This window comes from Leuresthes tenuis, unplaced genomic scaffold, assembly GCF_036924035.1.
Source record: "Leuresthes tenuis unplaced genomic scaffold, fLeuTen1.0.hap1 SCAF_19, whole genome shotgun sequence".
Lineage (NCBI taxonomy): Eukaryota > Metazoa > Chordata > Actinopteri > Atheriniformes > Atherinopsidae > Leuresthes > Leuresthes tenuis.
Genome location: NW_027325373.1, coordinates 1,332,280 through 1,348,836, shown reverse-complemented (window position 1 = coordinate 1,348,836; position 16,557 = coordinate 1,332,280). Strand labels below are relative to the sequence as shown.

The following is a 16,557-nucleotide window of genomic DNA, read 5'->3' as shown; positions in this document are numbered from 1 at the left end:
TGTAAAAAGTGCTTTGAGTGGTCAGCTGGACTAGAAAAGCTCTATAGAAGTACAGTCCATTTACCATTTACAGCTTTTTATTATATATTTGCACTTTATATAGGCAGCCCTTTTTGTCTATAATCACACGCTGACTCTGTCTCGTCTGAGGACACTAAGTCACATAGAGGGGCCTTGGATTCAATCTACCAGTCTTCTGATTGGAAAATTCAACCATCTGAGCCATGTTTCAGGTGTCAGAGGAGTTGTTTCTCAGTGTGTAAATGTGCCAAAGACAGGATTTGTAAAGCCTCTGCAGGGGTTTCCCACTCTGATGGAAAAGGTTTCATTTCTGAGTCATGAGTCTGCAAAGGAGCGACAACCAGGAAGCACAAGAGCCACGATCAGAGGACAAAACGGGGGGGAAACCCTGAATAAGAAATATACAATAAACACGATGGAGAGGTCTGTTCAGGAAATGGAGCATGACTGAGTTGAATGTTGGTGAGAACCACCGGCCAGCGTATAATATCCAGACTCCAGAGAGAGAAACCAGGAGAGTTAAAGAAGTTAAAGCTTCCTGTAAGAAACCTTTAATCAGAGGAGTGAGACTCGTCTGCATGGCAGCTGTAACAGTTAATCTACGCTGCCTTTCATGCACACTATGTTAGACGTTAAATGTCTTCACTTTGGCTCCAGTCTTCTGCACCCGATTAGCTTTTTTTGTCTGTCAGCTCTTTGGTTTGAACAATGTTTTAACTTGTTAAATCTATTTTACAAGTTATCCCATCTAGTTTATGGTTCTTTGTAGCGAGTAGACGGTGGAAAGGTGTTCACATTTATGATCCTCGTGGAGCAACTATGTGGCAGATAACTGTGGTAATAAAATGTAAGAGGAGACACAGGTCATGGTGCTCTCAGCATCCTCCTCTGCCTGCTTTAGACTGAAGCTTTCCGACCGACTCTGAGGCTGGTATCCACTGGAGGATCCCTCCGTTTCTGAGCCGGACGGCTGATCCCCTCTCTGCACCATCAGGTTATACGTTGGGTTGGGAAATGTTCCTCTGAATGGAGAAGCTGGTAAACCTGGAGATGGGATGGTGCACATACTGAGGGGAGGTGAGATGAACTGTTCAAGGCGGTCACTGCAGGGACAGCAAGGAGTTTGTGGAGCAGACATCTTGGGGAGGACATAATCAGTCACCAGAGGGTCACATTTATGTTGCAGCTGCGGAATAATGCACTTTTCTTCACTGTGGTCGCTCTGATCCGTGTGAAGGGAAGGAAAACTGTGTGCAGCCTGTTGGACAGAGAAACGTCAGATTCACAGACAGCCGGCGCTAAATGCTGTAAACATGAAGCTATAAGGAAGCCATTTAATGTTTTAACTCTGTTATAATCAGTACTTACAGGCGACGCCGACCACCTGTCCACCAACACCGGCTTTGGGATTGGAGGATAAACCTTCTCTTTGATGCTGTTTGACGTAAAAATGCATGAAAAATAAATCTCACAAATAAGCTAACAAAAGAGTCAAATTTCACAGAAAATGAAGGTGTTTGCTCACTAATCCCAGCGTCCGTAGCAGCAGATGATGAAGGAGAGGAGAACAAAAGCTGTCCCCAGAGAAATGAACACCGACCTGATCAGGTTATCTGCTCGAAGGAAACAGCAGAGACACATCAACAAAGGTTCAGCAGCTGGAGAAGCTACGATTCACCTTTCATGTTCGTTTTACTGCAAAAAAACGCTATTTCCACGTCTCTGTGCTGCTGTAAAAGGGAAACCTACTGGGGGAGCTCAGGGAGACGGTGATGTCTTCACCGCAGCACTCCCCCAGCGCTGTCCGAGCGCTCACTGTGAAGGTGTACGTCGGCGCCTTCAGGTTCGTTGCTCTCAGGCTGGTGGCCTCAGGATCGTCTGGAGCAAGTCAAAATGGCAGCGATTACAACTCGATCAGATCATCTGCGTAACAAGCTGCGTAAAGTTTAGTGTCGTGCAGATTTAGTCATGTTTTTCACAATCTTTCAACAGATTTTTGTTGAGTTTCATACTTTTTTTACAGATTGAAAAACATACATTTTGGTAAATGACATTCGTGCTTTTTTCAGGCCAGACGATAAAGGACAGATTTGTGGAGTTCTTGCACCCTTTAAACGGAAAGCTGGACCCGACCACCTCTACGGGGGTTTAACTGGAGTTCTAAGGACCTATAAGAGTCTTATCAGCCTATTGATCATCTCTCTGCTCAGTTCCCCTCATCCGATGAGATCTAACAGGAGAGATCATGTTTCTCCAGTTTTAGCTTCTCTTCATTGGCTCCCTGTTAGATTCAGAATAGAATCTAAGGTTCTTCTCCTCACATATAAAGCTCTTAATGACCGAGCTCCATCACATCTTAAAGATCTCACAGTTGGATATTTCCCCAACAGAGCACTTTGCTCTCAGGCTGCAGGTTTCCTTGTGGTTCCCAGAGTTTCTAAAAGCAGAATGGGAGGCAGAGCCTTCAGTTATCAGGCCCCTAAAAGCAGAATGGGAGGCAGAGCCTTCAGTTATCAGGCCCCTAAAAGCAGAATGGGAGGCAGAGCCTTCAGTTATCAGGCCCCTAAAAGAAGAATGGGAGGCAGAGCCTTCAGTTATCAGGCCCCTAAAAGCAGAATGGGAGGCAGAGCCTTCAGTTATCAGGCCCCTAAAAGCAGAATGGGAGGCAGAGCCTTCAGTTATCAGGCCACTAAAAGCAGAATGGGAGGCAGAGCCTTCAGTTATCAGGCCCCTAAAAGCAGAATGGGAGGCAGAGCCTTCAGTTATCAGGCCCCTAAAAGCAGAATGGGAGGCAGAGCCTTCAGTTATCAGGCCCCTAAAAGCAGAATGGGAGGCAGAGCCTTCAGTTATCAGGCCCCTAAAAGCAGAATGGGAGGCAGAGCCTTCAGTTATCAGGCCCCTAAAAGCAGAATGGGAGGCAGAGCCTTCAGTTATCAGGCCCCTAAAAGCAGAATGGGAAGCAGAGCCTTCAGTTATCAGGCCCCTAAAAGCAGAATGGGAGGCAGAGCCTTCAGTTATCAGGCCCCTAAAAGCAGACTGGGAGGCAGAGCCTTCAGTTATCAGGCCCCTAAAAGCAGAATGGGAGGCAGAGCCTTCAGTTATCAGGCCCCTAAAAGCAGAATGGGAGGCAGAGCCTTCAGTTATCAGGCCCCTAAAAGCAGAACGGGAGGCAGAGCCTTCAGTTATCAGGCCCCTAAAAGCAGAATGGGAGGCAGAGCCTTCAGTTATCAGGCCCCTAAAAGCAGAATGGGAGGCAGAGCCTTTGGTTATCGGGCCCCTAAAAGCAAAATGGGAGGCAGAGCCTTCAGTTATCAGGCCCCTAAAAGCAGAATGGGAGGCAGAGCCTTCAGTTATCAGGCCCCTAAAAGCAGAACGGGAGGCAGAGCCTTCAGTTATCAGGCCCCTAAAAGCAGAATGGGAGGCAGAGCCTTCAGTTATCAGGCCCCTCTCTGTGGAACCAGCTGCCAGTTTGGCTTCAGGAAGCAGACACCCTCTCTACCTTTAAGATCAGGCTGAAACTTTCCTTTCTGATAAAGCTTATAGTTAGGGATGGCTCAGGTGAGCCTGAAACATCCCATAGTTCTGCTGCTATAGGCTTAGACTGCTGGGGGAGCTCATCTGTCACATCTTTCCTCACTTTGCTCTCTTTTTCCCCCTGTTTAATTTCTCAGATGATTTTATGTTCATGTGACATTATTGTGGTTATTAACTTGTGTTTCCCTGTTCCAGCAGGTATCCTTTGAATGGTGTTATGGTGTTTTTCTCCCCTCTTTTCTGTCTTTTCTGTCTTCTCAAACCCCAGCTGGTCAAGGCGGATGGTCACCCTTCCTGGTTCTGGTTCTGCCAGAGGTTTCTTCCTGGTTCTGGTTCTGCCAGAGGTTTCTTCCTGGTTCTGCCAGAGGTTTCTTCCTGGTTCTGGTTCTGCCAGAGGTTTCTTCCTGAGTCTGGTTCTGCCAGAGGTTTCTTCCTGGTTCTGGTTCTGCCAGAGGTTTCTTCCTGAGTCTGGTTCTGCCAGAGGTTTCTTCCTGGTTCTGGTTCTGCCAGAGGTTTCTTCCTGAGTCTGGTTCTGCCAGAGGTTTCTTCCTGGTTCTGGTTCTGCCAGAGGTTTCTTCCTGGTTCTGGTTCTGCCAGAGGTTTCTTCCTGTTAAAGGGAGTCGTTCCTCTCCACAGTCCCTCAGGCTCAGGACGGGAGATTGGACTGAAGACAAGTTTCGGTCCAATCTGTTGGTTTCCTTAGCTCGGATATTATTTTTGAATTGGCTCCATATGAATTAATTGGATTATGATTACAATGAATTGAATTCCAATTGGCTTGAATTGGACTTTATTATTTAAGTGCCTTGAGATGACAGTTGTTGTAATCTGGCGCTTTATAAATAAAGCTGAATTGAATTGCAGCTGGGGTCTGATGCAGACTGCAGAACTTGTTTAAATTCTGAACAGCGATTCTTGACATAATCAAGAATTCCCTCTTGATTTCACGGCTGAATGTCATCTCATGCATCGTAAACTGCAAGGATCAGACAGGTGGGCGCCTTCTGAATCATGTCCAACAATCAGTTCAGGATAATTCAGCTTGTGGACGTTGTTGGATCAGGCGTCTTTATACAGATATTTGCCTTCACCTGCGGAGCTAAAAGCCTGGGTCTGATCCTTCAGGATGATCCTGTACAGGCAGCGTTGTGCTTGCTGATTAAGGTGTGAGTCAGTGTTGCAGCACCTGTGATCACACTGAAGACTTCTCCATTCTCCCGATAGCTCAGCCTGTAGCCTTGGATGGAGGCAGGCAGCTGCCTCAGAGGAAGAGGGTCCCAGGAGATCTCAGCATCCGAGTCCAGCTCTTTAAATTTAAGTTGTCTAAACAGCTTCTCTTCAATTCCTGGCAAAACGATGGATGAAACACTTTTGAATAAAGTTTATTTAACACCAATATTGTGAAAGGAATCATTGGGCTCTGTCTCACTCGTCTCTCTGGCGTAGCCCTCCCTTTTCTGGAGGAGCACTGGAGCTCGCTGGATGCAGGCGTACACTGACAGCCAGTATCTCTGTCCATCTCTGAAGGTTTCTGAGAAATAACAACACCTTACATTACATGTCTGCATGCTTTTGACTGGAACTGTGCACACAGCCGTGCACGGTTTCATGGGCTCAGGATTACCTGAAGTTATACGGACGCTGGTCTGATTGGGGGGTAGTTTCAGCCACTGCACTGAGCCGTTCGCAGCTGCAGGACACCAGTCCACAATGTACCCACAGCTCGCTGCTGGGCTGTCAGTCCAGGACAGGTCGAAGCCTCCGTCGGTGCCAGTGATCCAAGACGTGTTTACTGCGGTTCTCTCTGAAAATGAAGACTTTAAATCTTAGATTTAACACCTTAATTACACTTAAAAAAGATGTTTATTGTTGTTAAATCTTAGATTTAACACCTTAATTAATTAACCTTAATTTAACACCTTAATTACACTTAAAAAAGGTGTTTATTGTTGTTAAATCTTAGATTTAACACCTTAATTAATTAACCTTAATTTAACACCTTAATTACACTTAAAAAAGATGTTTGTTGTTAAATCTTAGATTTAACACCTTAATTACACTTAAAAAAGATGTTTATTGTTGTTAAATCTTAGATTTAACACCATAATTACACTTAAATAAGATGTTTATTGTTGTTAAATCTTAGATTTAACACCATAATTAATTAACCTTAATTTAACACCTTAATTACACTTAAAAAAGATGTTTATTGTTGTTAAATCTTAGATTTAACACCTTAATTAATTAACCTTAATTTAACACCTTAATTACACTTAAAAAAGATGTTTATTGTTGTTAAATCTTAGATTTAACACCATAATTAATTAACCTTAATTTAACACCTTAATTACACTTAAAAAAGATGTTTATTGTTGTTAAATCTTAGATTTAACACCTTAATTACACTTAAAAAAGATGTTTATTGTTGTTAAATCTTAGATTTAACACCTTAATTACACTTAAAAAAGATGTTTATTGTTGTTAAATCTTAGATTTAACACCTTAATTACACTTAAAAAAGATGTTTATTGTTGTTAAATCTTAGATTTAACACCTTAATTACACTGACAAGACAAACTGTTCATCCTTTTGTCCCCTTTTTTGCTTAATATCTAACTGTGTGACTGAGCAAGCAGAGTCTGTGTGATGGAAGTAACCAAGAGCCCCGAACATTGTGTCTGAAGTCTCCGAAGAGACGGGAGAATCCACTCGAAAGAGCAGACGGCTTCCTACCAGCTGCCTTAATGATTGCAGATTAACAGAAGCCACTTTCATAGAAATATATGGCAGCCTGCTTAGAGTTTTACAGCATTTAAAGGAGGGAGCTCTTAGGGCAGAAACATCAGGCTCTCAGCCAAAAGAAGCGTATGGTTTTAGTCTGATCATGTTAGCATTAAAGGGGAACTCCGGTATTTTTAGGATGAAGTGGTCCCAGTAGAGTGCCTGTGTAGAAATCCCTCCGTTAGCTCTCCTATAGCTGCAAGTAGCCACATAACAGAGCTATGAGCTAACAGCAGCTATGAGCTAACAGCAGCTATGAGCTAACAGAGCTATGAGCTAACAGCAGCTATGAGCTAACAGCAGCTTTGAGCTAACAGCAGCTATGAGCTAACAGAGCTATGAGCTAACAGCAGCTATGAGCTAACAGCAGCTATGAGCTAACAGAGCTATAGCACACGTTCATTCATTCATTCTTCTTAAAGTATTGGTGAAATAAAGACAGATAATGCCTCTCTTTAATGTCTAGTTAGCCGCAGTTTAATGCAGCCACGTGCACATTTTCTATAAGGCAACATTTCAAAAGCCTGCTTTAAATTTCCTTCAAAACTTGTGAAAAAACATCCTTATTTACTCCGGTAAGAACGTCCATCTTACTCAAAGTTGTCGTTCACGTTGTCAAAATCTGATAAATATTCTGCCATGTTGCACAAAACTATCAGCAGCAAACTCTGTGTGAAGTTAGCCGACTGTCACAGAGCACGGAGTGAATAAACTGTGCTGCAGGGGGGCGTGTGGATGAAGTGGTCCCAGCAGAGTGCCTGTGTAGAAATCCCTCCGTTAGCTCTCCTATAGCTGCAAGTAGGAACATAACAGCAGCTATGAGCTAACAGAGCTATAGCACACGTTCATTCATTCATTCTTCTTAAAGTATTGGTGAAATAAAGACAGATAATGCCTTATTTAGAGGCTGCATCCTCTAAGCCCCGTTCACTCCGTTATATGGATCTCCAGTTATCTAAATATCTTCCGAAGGACGCCGACTTTCACCAAACTGTTCTCAGTGAGCAGATGAACGTATTTCATGCCAGAAATAAGGTTTAAAAACACCGGAGTTCCCCTTTAACAGGGACCCTGGTCAGAACTGAAGGGAGTTCTCACAGTAAAGACACAGATTTGTGAATCCTCTAACCTGGACTGAAGCCTGGAATGATGATGATTGATGGGGACGAGCTGCCGTAGATGTTCAGAGCTCTGACTGTGATAATATGCTCTTCTCTGGTGTCCAAACTGAGCGTGACACTGCGCCTGGTGTGAGGCACTTTGGTTATGTTGGGCTGAGCTCTCTCGCTGGTCTTTGCACAGGACACTTCAAAGTCTGTGATGTTTCCGTGACTCTGATTGGCCAGTGGCATCTGCAGAGATAACAACAGGACCTTGGTTTAACACCACTGAGGAATAGTCACTGTGCTTAAACTCTAACAATAGTTCATAATAATACTGTAAATAACCTGATGCTGCTGAAGTTTCAGGTTGTTATAAAAAAGAAAATCTAATGAGTCATGGTAAAGGGTTAAAAAGTGTCTGATTCTTTAAGTGACTAAGAATCAATACTAAGAGGTGTTTCACTTTCTGATCAATACCATTATTGTGCAGGCCTTCATGCACCGTGCACAAACCGGTGCTTAGAGCACCGTTCTCTGGGCTGATATTGGCTGCCACATCATTAAAACCACTGACAGGTGAAGCAGCATGAAGGCAACGTGCTTTTAAGCCAGTGGCTTTAATGCTGTGGATGAACATGCAGAACGGAAGGGGAATTAACTTATTAAACTGAAGACAAACAGCTGTTTGTTAATAAAGAAGCAGCCCGAGTCACACTGAACATTTGAATCATATTTTAAAAGATGTTTATGAAAATTATTGTTGTTTGATTTGTTTTGCAGGAAGGAAATCAGTTTAATTTACAGTTTTACGGTGTTTTAACTGTCAATTCAAACTACTTATAGTTTCCAACCAATTCAAACTATTTATAGTTTCCAACCAATTCAAACTATTTATAGTTAAATAAAAATAAGATTTTAAAAGATGTTTATGAACATTATTGTTGTTTGATTTGTTTTGCAGGAAGGAAATCAGTTTAATTTACAGTTTTACGGTGTTTTAACTGTCAATTCAAACTATTTATAGTTTCCAACCAATTAAAACTATTTATAGTTTCCAACCAATTCAAACTATTTATAGTTTCCAACCAATTCAAACTATTTATAGTTTCCAACCAATTCAAACTATTTATAGTTAAATAAAAACAAGATTTTAAAAGATGTTTATGAAAGTTTGATTTTTCTGCAGGAAGGAAATCAGTTGAATTTACAGTTTTACGGTGTTTTAACTGTTAATTCAAACTATTTATAGTTTCCAACCAATTCAAACTATTTATAGTTAAATAAAAATAAGATTTTAAAAGATGTTTATGAAAATTATTGTTGTTTTATTTGTTTTGCAGGAAGGAAATCAGTTGAATTTATAGTTTTACGGTGTTTTAACTGTCAATTCAAACTATTTATAGTTTCCAACCAATTCAAACTATTTATAGTTAAATAAAAATAAGATTTTAAAAGACGTTTATGAAAATGATTGTTGTTTTATTTGTTTTGCAGGAAGGAAATCAGTTGAATTTATAGTTTTACGGTGTTTTAACTGTCAATTCAAACTATTTATAGTTTCCAACCAATTCAAACTATTTACAGTTAAATAAAAATAAGATTTTAAAAGATGTTTATGAAAATTATTGTTTGATTTTTCTGCAGGAAGGAAATCAGTTGAATTTACAGTTTTACGGTGTTTTAACTGTCAATTCAAACTATTTATAGTTAAATAAAAACAAGATTTTAAAAGATGTTTATGAAAATTATTTGTTTTGATTTTTCTGCAGGAAGGAAATCAGTTGAATTTGCAGTTTTACGTTCTTTTAACTGTCAATTCAAACTATTTATAGTTTCCAACCAATTCAAACTATTTACAGTTAAATAAAAATAAGATTTTAAAAGATGTTTATGAAAATTCTTGTTGTTTGATTTGTTTTGCAGGAAGGAAATCAGTTGAATTTACAGTTTTACGATGTTTTAACTGTCAATTCAAACTATTTATAGTTTCCAACCAATTCAAACTATTTATAGTTAAATAAAAACAAGATTTTAAAAGATGTTTATGAAAATTATTGTTTGATTTTTCTGCAGGAAGGAAATCAGTTGAATTTACAGTTTTAAGGGCATGAATTGGTTGGAGCTCTCCTGCTGTTATTAAGTTTATTTTTACATTTTAATGCATATCAAACAGCTTTAGCCTGATGTTGGAGTTAATTCTTAATTGTTTAATCTGATATAATTCAACACATTTACAGCCACTGACTGAAATGAAATTGTACATATTGTGCTTTCAGCATAATGAGACTCACCCTCCAAATGATCTCCACCTCGCTTTTCTTCTTTTGCATCCAAACATCGAGCGCATCTGGAACTGTGGCGCAAACACAAACTGGATTCGCAGGACTGAACTTCCACGTTTCTCTGTTTTTATGAAGGATTCACTTACCGTCACCCTTTGTGTGAAAGTGGATACTTTCGCTCCAGTCTCCCCATTTCCAGAAATACTGAGCTGTTCCACATCGTACTTTCACTTTATAGTTCCAGTTTGGTATCAAGTCGTTCAGAAGCGCGACTTTCAGGCCGACTCCAAAGTGTTCAGTCTGGAAACACGATGCGGGTAAAAGTGAGTGGAGCTCAGGGACATTTCACCCTCCTGATTAACATCAACTTACTGCGGAGTTTCTGTCGCTAACATCTAACTGGCAGGTCAGATTGAGGTGGTTGTACTGCGGCACCCTCCAGCCCCACTGCAGGCTGACATTTCTGGCGTTCACGTCTGAAGCTGAGACTCCATCCGGAGCAAACATGCGTACTGAGGAAGAAGCGCAGCCGTCAGCTCAGTTTGTGAAACATTTTAGTTGAGGAAGCGCTAAATTTGTTCCTGAAGCTTCACCTCTTTTTGTCAGGTCTCCAGAGTCATGGAGCTCCACCTTTCCAGCCCTCGTTTGTGCTGTTAAGGTCCAGTTTTGTTCTCCAGCTTTCACTTCCATCTTCTGCGAACATCTTCCATCAGATCCTGGACAGTTCCTGAAAGAGAAGAAGGCATCTGGGCTGCGTTATTTGTGCCATTAACATTAAGACAGAAGCCATTAATACTGGAAGTCAGGAAATGCCATAAATATTTCATTTCATTTGTCAGCAACTGAACCCTAATCATAAAATTAAAAAAATAGAATAGAATAGAAAAGAAAATTCTATTCATGCTTTTATTTTGAAATGTTTTTTATTATTGAGGCTTAACTTGTAGAAACTCCAGATGTGCCTTTGTTTATGTTTCTGTTTCTGTATTTAGCAGATGCTTTTATCCAAAGCGACTTACAAATGATTTACTTTGCTCTCAAACAGACGAAGTTCTTGGTGAGATTCAACGTTTTAAATCCTGTTCTACCACAGAGGAATAAACTTTAAATTAAACCTCATCTGTGCTCTGTGGAACTTCTGCTTCTCTGGGATTATTAAATACATCTGAGTGACACACGTTTGCATCGTGAAACTCAACAAAACTCAACAAAAACTCGTGAATCTCACACCGTTTCTTTAATTCCAGCATCCATTTATTTAGATCTTCTGTGTTCTGACATGTTTTCCCTTTTCCAGCAGTGTGTCTGCTTCTCTGGCTCAGCATGGCTTCCTGCTCTCTCCCTCCATCTCCTGCCTTCTCTTGTTCCATGTGTTGGATCTTTAGTTCCTCCTCTGCCTCCTTTATGGTACATAAGGGTTGGTTTTGGAAGGAAGGTTATCCGAATTGGACTCTCGGCCCCGCACCACTGAAAACCGACTGATAGCTAAAGCCATGTCCCTGGAGCCGGTCTGGGGCCATCCCTAACTGGCTTATAGTTAGGGATGGCTCAGGTGAGCCTGAAACATCCCATAGTTCTGCTGCTATAGGCCCAGGCTGTAGGTTTCCTTGTGGTTCCCAGAGTTTCTAAAAGTAGAATGGGAGGCAGAGCCTTCATTTATAAGGCCCCTAAAAGCAGAATGGGAGGCAGAGCCTTCAGTTATCAGGCCCCTAAAAGCAGAATGGGAGGCAGAGCCTTCAGTTATCAGGCCCCTAAAAGCAGAATGGGAGGCAGAGCCTTCAGTTATCAGGCCCCTAAAAGCAGAATGGGAGGCAGAACCTTCAGTTATCAGGCCCCTAAAAGCAGAATGGGAGGCAGAGCCTTCAGTTATCAGGCCCCTAAAAGCAGAATGGGAGGCAGAGCCTTCAGTTATCAGGCCCCTAAAAGCAGAATGGGAGGCAGAGCCTTCAGTTATCAGGCCCCTAAAAGCAGAATGGGAGGCAGAGCCTTCAGTTATCAGGCCCCTAAAAGCAGAACAAGAGGCAGAGCCTTCAGTTATCAGGCCCCTAAAAGCAGAATGGGAGGCAGAGCCTTCAGTTATCAGGCCCCTAAAAGCAGAATGGGAGGCAGAGCCTTCAGTTATCAGGCCCCTAAAAGCAGAATGGGAGGCAGAGCCTTCAGTTATCAGGCCCCTAAAAGCAGAATGGGAGGCAGAGCCTTCAGTTATCAGGCCCCTAAAAGCAGAATGGGAGGCAGAGCCTTCAGTTATCAGGCCCCTAAAAGCAGAATGGGAGGCAGAGCCTTCAGTTATCAGGCCCCTAAAAGCAGAATGGGAGGCAGAGCCTTCAGTTATCAGGCCCCTAAAAGCAGAATGGGAGGCAGAGCCTTCAGTTATCAGGCCCCTAAAAGCAGAATGGGAGGCAGAGCCTTCAGTTATCAGGCCCCTCTCTGTGGAACCAGCTGCCAGTTTGGCTTCAGGAAGCAGACACCCTCTCTACCTTTAAGATCAGGCTCAAACTTTCCTTTCTGATAAAGCTTATAGTTAGGGATGGCTCAGGTGAGCCTGAAACATCCCATAGTTCTGCTGCTATAGGCCCAGCCTGCTGGTTTCCTTGTGGTTCCCAGAGTTTCTAAAAGTAGAATGGGAGGCAGAGCCTTCAGTTATCAGGCCCCTAAAAGCAGAATGGGAGGCAGAGCCTTCAGTTATCAGGCCCCTAAAAGCAGAATGGGAGGCAGAGCCTTCAGTTATCAGGCCCCTAAAAGCAGAATGGGAGGCAGAGCCTTCAGTTATCAGGCCCCTAAAAGCAGAACAAGAGGCAGAGCCTTCAGTTATCAGGCCCCTAAAAGCAGAATGGGAGGCAGAGCCTTCAGTTATCAGGCCCCTAAAAGCAGAATGGGAGGCAGAGCCTTCAGTTATCAGGCCCCTAAAAGCAGAATGGGAGGCAGAGCCTTCAGTTATCAGGCCCCTAAAAGCAGAATGGGAGGCAGAGTCTTCAGTTATCAGGCCCCTAAAAGCAGAATGGGAGGCAGAGCCTTCAGTTATCAGGCCCCTAAAAGCAGAACGGGAGGCAGAGCCTTCAGTTATCAGGCCCCTAAAAGCAGAATGGGAGGCAGAGCCTTCAGTTATCAGGCCCCTAAAAGCAGAATGGGAGGCAGAGCCTTCAGTTATCAGGCCCCTAAAAGCAGACTGGGAGGCAGAGCCTTCAGTTATCAGGCCCCTAAAAGCAGAATGGGAGGCAGAGCCTTCAGTTATCAGGCCCCTAAAAGCAGAACGGGAGGCAGAGCCTTCAGTTATCAGGCCCCTAAAAGCAGAATGGGAGGCAGAGCCTTCAGTTATCAGGCACCTCTCTGTGGAACCAGCTGCCAGTTTGGCTTCAGGAAGCAGACACCCTCTCTACCTTTAAGATCAGGCTGAAACTTTCCTTTCTGATAAAGCTTATAGTTAGGGATGGCTCAGGTGAGCCTGAAACATCCCATAGTTCTGCTGCTATAGGCCCAGCCTGCTGGGGGAGCTCCCATGATGCACCTCTCCTCCCTCCATGTACAGATGACATCATTGCTGTCATTAACTTGTGTTTCTCTCTCAGCAGGTATCTCTGGCCTGGTGTTACGCTGCTTGTTGTCCCCTCTTTCCTGTCCTCTCAGCCCCAGCTGGTCCAGGCAGATGGACCCTTCCTGGTTCTGGTTCTGATGGAGGTTTCTTCCTGTTAAAAGGAGTTTTTTCTCTCCACAGTCGCCTCGTGCAGCTCAGGATCAGAGAGAAGTTTCAGTGGAATCTGCTGGTTTCCTTTGCTGGGAAACTGTTTTATTGTCTCTGATTGAATTTTGAATGTAATAAATTGGACTCTAACTGGCTTTAATTGGCTTTAATTGGATTTAATTGGATTTAACTGGCTTTAATTGGCTTTAATTGGCTTTAATTGGCTTTAATTGGCTTTAATTGTCTTGTATCTTTGAAGTGCGTTGAGATGACATTTGGCCCTATATAAATAAGGCTTAATTGGACTGGATTGCCTGCTTTAGTGTCGGTACAGTTTCTTCATACCTTCCAAGCAGCTGATACTCCGTTGGATTCCAGCTCCTCACTGTTCCTACAGTCCAGTGACACAACACTGACTCCATATCCTGTGTTTCACACTGAAGATCTGTCGGTGGTTCTGATTCACGGAACAAAAGAAAAAGAGACGGCATTTATCAACAACATTCACTGAATGACACCAGAGTTTCCACTTCTAAGTCATACTTACGAACAATAAAAGCAGAAGCTCCATAGACTCCGCCGCTGGTTTTACATTTGACATCAACTGCTGTATCCCGGCCGAACCGGACCGTCAGGGCATGCGTCTGGTTGCTGATCTGGATGGTGCTCACGTTTCTGCCATCGTTACCACTCGGATACATTCTCTCAAACCTTTCCCCGACAGGCACAAAGCAGCAGAAAGTGGCCAAGCTTCCTACCTCAAAGTATTTGTCCTGTGGGTAAATATTCCTCCTTTTGGAGCTTGAGATTTCTGAAAAGCAACGAGGAGACACAATGAGCGCGATGTGCGACACTGGAAGACATGTGATTTAAACTGAGGGGAGAACCAACCAGGCAGAGTCCTCTCTTCAGTGCGCTTGTCGCGTTGGGAGCTCAGCCTGACTGAATGAGCCGCGCACTCTAACGGGAAGCGGGACGTCCAGTTCCAGGAATGAGTCGATCCCATCTGCTCAGGTGCCACAGCAACTTCATCCTGAAACATTTGAGTGTATTTCTCTGAAAGCGGCTCTAAAAGTCAGCCACGCCGGTCTGTTTCTGTTGAACTTACACGATGTTCCTCCTTTTCTGCTATCAGGACGGTCAGCTGATAGATGAGCGCGTCACGCGCTGCTGCGCACGACGGCTCATCTTCCCACGTTAACAGGAGCATCTGACCCGAGCTGTTCAGAGCCACATTCTGAGGTCCGCAGTCCGAAACATCTGAGCAAAATGACGATGAGATGCACGTTAAAGGCTAAATTAAGAAGAAGATCACATTTCTGTCTTCTTCATGAGCAAAAACCAACATTAAGGAGTCCTGATGAACCACAGAAAGTTCCTCAAAGCAGAGCTTATTATAGCAGTTTCTTCATTCTTCTGCAAACTTTAAACCTTTTGTTTTAATGAAAGCTCTGCTGTCTTTTAAGGATTAAACTAAAATGACTTGTCAGGACATGTTCTCCCCGTGTATGCGTGGGTTCTCTCCGGGTTCTCCGGCTTCCTCCCACCATCCAAAAACATGCATGTCAGGTTAATTGGTGACTCCAAATTGTCCGTAGGAGTGAGTGTGAGCGTGCATGATTGTTTGTCTCGTTTGTCTCTATGTGGCCCTGTGATGGACCGGCGACCTGTCCAGGGTGACCCCGCCTTTTGCCCGATGACTGCTGGGATAGGCTCCAGCCCCCCCCCCCCCCCATAAATGGATGGATGGACTTGTCAGGAAGTAAGATGACTGGACTCTGCATCAAAGACACAGTAAGCAGGTTCATCAGGGATCCTGCAGCCAGCATCTGACAAAAGCTCAACCTTTTCAACAACAGCTGCCCCGACAGTTCAAAGGCAAATCTCAGCTCCTCTCAGCTCTTCAAACACTGCATTCTGTTGAGCTGATGCCTTGGAGTCTCCTCCATGCTTCATGGAAGGAACAGAGATCCCCCCCCCCCCCCCCCCCTGCCATGACTGCATTAAGTTCTGATTCTCTGCATCCATTTAATCATAAGTCATAAAAAGATCCATAAAATGATTTATTACAGCAGAGAAACAGAGTTATTTGTTGCATGACAGAGGAAATTCTCCCAGTAACCTCCTGATAAGCTGCATGGAGCCGGGGAACAGGTGAAAAAACGCTGTGAAATGCTGTCATTGAATCAGAATCAGGCTCCTTTAGGAACATTTATACCTTTCAGTTCTACCTCTTTTCCACTTTGCATCCAGCTGGGATTTCATATACTCTGTGTTGAAGGTTCAATCTGTTTATTCTGGACTTCCTGGCGCACATCTGCAGTATATTCAAACAGAACCCCGGACAGACGATTATTAAAAAGGGCAAAGAAAGTTGATTTTGTGAAGAAAGACTCCAGAGAAGCAGCATTTAGCTGCTATGCTGCAAACAAGTGGAACAAACTGCCAGAAGAGGTTAAACTGTCACCAAATGTTTTTAAATCCAGGTTAAAAACAGTTCTTTTCTCATGTGTCTATGCATGAAATCCATCTTTAACTTATCCAGAAAGACCAGGAGAAACTCCTCCATGCATTCATCTCCAGTAGAATACTGTAACGGTCTTTTAACTGGACTCCCCAAAAAGAGCATCAAACATCTGCAGCTCATCCAGAACTCTGCAGCTGGAGTTTAAACCAGGACTAAGAGATCTGAACACATCACACCAGCTTTAAAGTCTTTACTCTGGCTTCCAGTCAGTCACAGAATAGATTTTAAAAGCCTGCTGATGGTTTATAAATCCCAGAATCTGCGATATGTCCAAGGACTCAGGTCAGCTGGTCCAGTCCAGAGTCCAGACTAAACCTGGAGAAGCAGCATTTAGCTGCTATGCTGCAAACAAGTGGAACAAACTGCCAGAGATAGGGTTAAGTTTAGGTTAGATTAACCCAGAGGTTAAACTGTCACCAAATGTAGGTTAAAAACAGTTCTTTTCTCATGTGTCTGTGCATGAAATCCATCTTTAACTTATCCAGAAAGACCAGGAGAAACTCCTCCATGCATTCATCTCCAGGAGACCCCATTACTGTAATGGTCTTTTATCTGGACTTCCCAAAAAGAGCATCAAACATCTGCAGCTCATCCAGAACTCTGCTGCTGGAGTTTAAACCAGGACTAAGA

The 16,557-nt window shown here is 43.2% G+C and overlaps 1 protein-coding gene across 1 annotated transcript; it reads right to left on the bottom strand.

Annotated features, from left to right (window-relative positions):
* Positions 1-59: 59 nt before the first annotated feature.
* Positions 60-15,665, bottom strand: LOC140277484 (oncostatin-M-specific receptor subunit beta-like). Its single transcript, XM_072372546.1, has 17 exons — positions 15,632-15,665; positions 14,509-14,660; positions 14,292-14,433; positions 13,948-14,211; positions 13,746-13,857; positions 10,315-10,448; positions 10,094-10,233; positions 9,868-10,021; positions 9,731-9,792; positions 7,466-7,688; positions 5,180-5,359; positions 4,985-5,086; positions 4,742-4,900; positions 1,750-1,899; positions 1,547-1,634; positions 1,390-1,456; positions 60-1,279 (listed from the first exon to the last, which is right to left on the bottom strand). Exons 1-17 carry the CDS (start codon positions 15,663-15,665, stop codon positions 839-841), a joined length of 2,604 nt encoding a protein of 867 aa, XP_072228647.1. The 3' UTR covers positions 60-838.
* Between the last annotated feature and the right edge of the window lie 892 nt (positions 15,666-16,557).

Excerpts from the sequence above, each read along its gene's own strand:
- LOC140277484 (XM_072372546.1), bottom strand. The coding sequence starts at position 15,665 with ATGAAATCCCAGCTGGATGCAAAGTGGAAAAGAG. Across the intron at positions 13,858-13,947 it reads AGCTTCTGCTTTTATTGTTC|AACCACCGACAGATCTTCAG; the intron begins GTAAGTATGACT and ends TCCGTGAATCAG. Across the intron at positions 9,793-9,867 it reads CTTTCACACAAAGGGTGACG|TTCCAGATGCGCTCGATGTT; the intron begins GTAAGTGAATCC and ends TTTGCGCCACAG.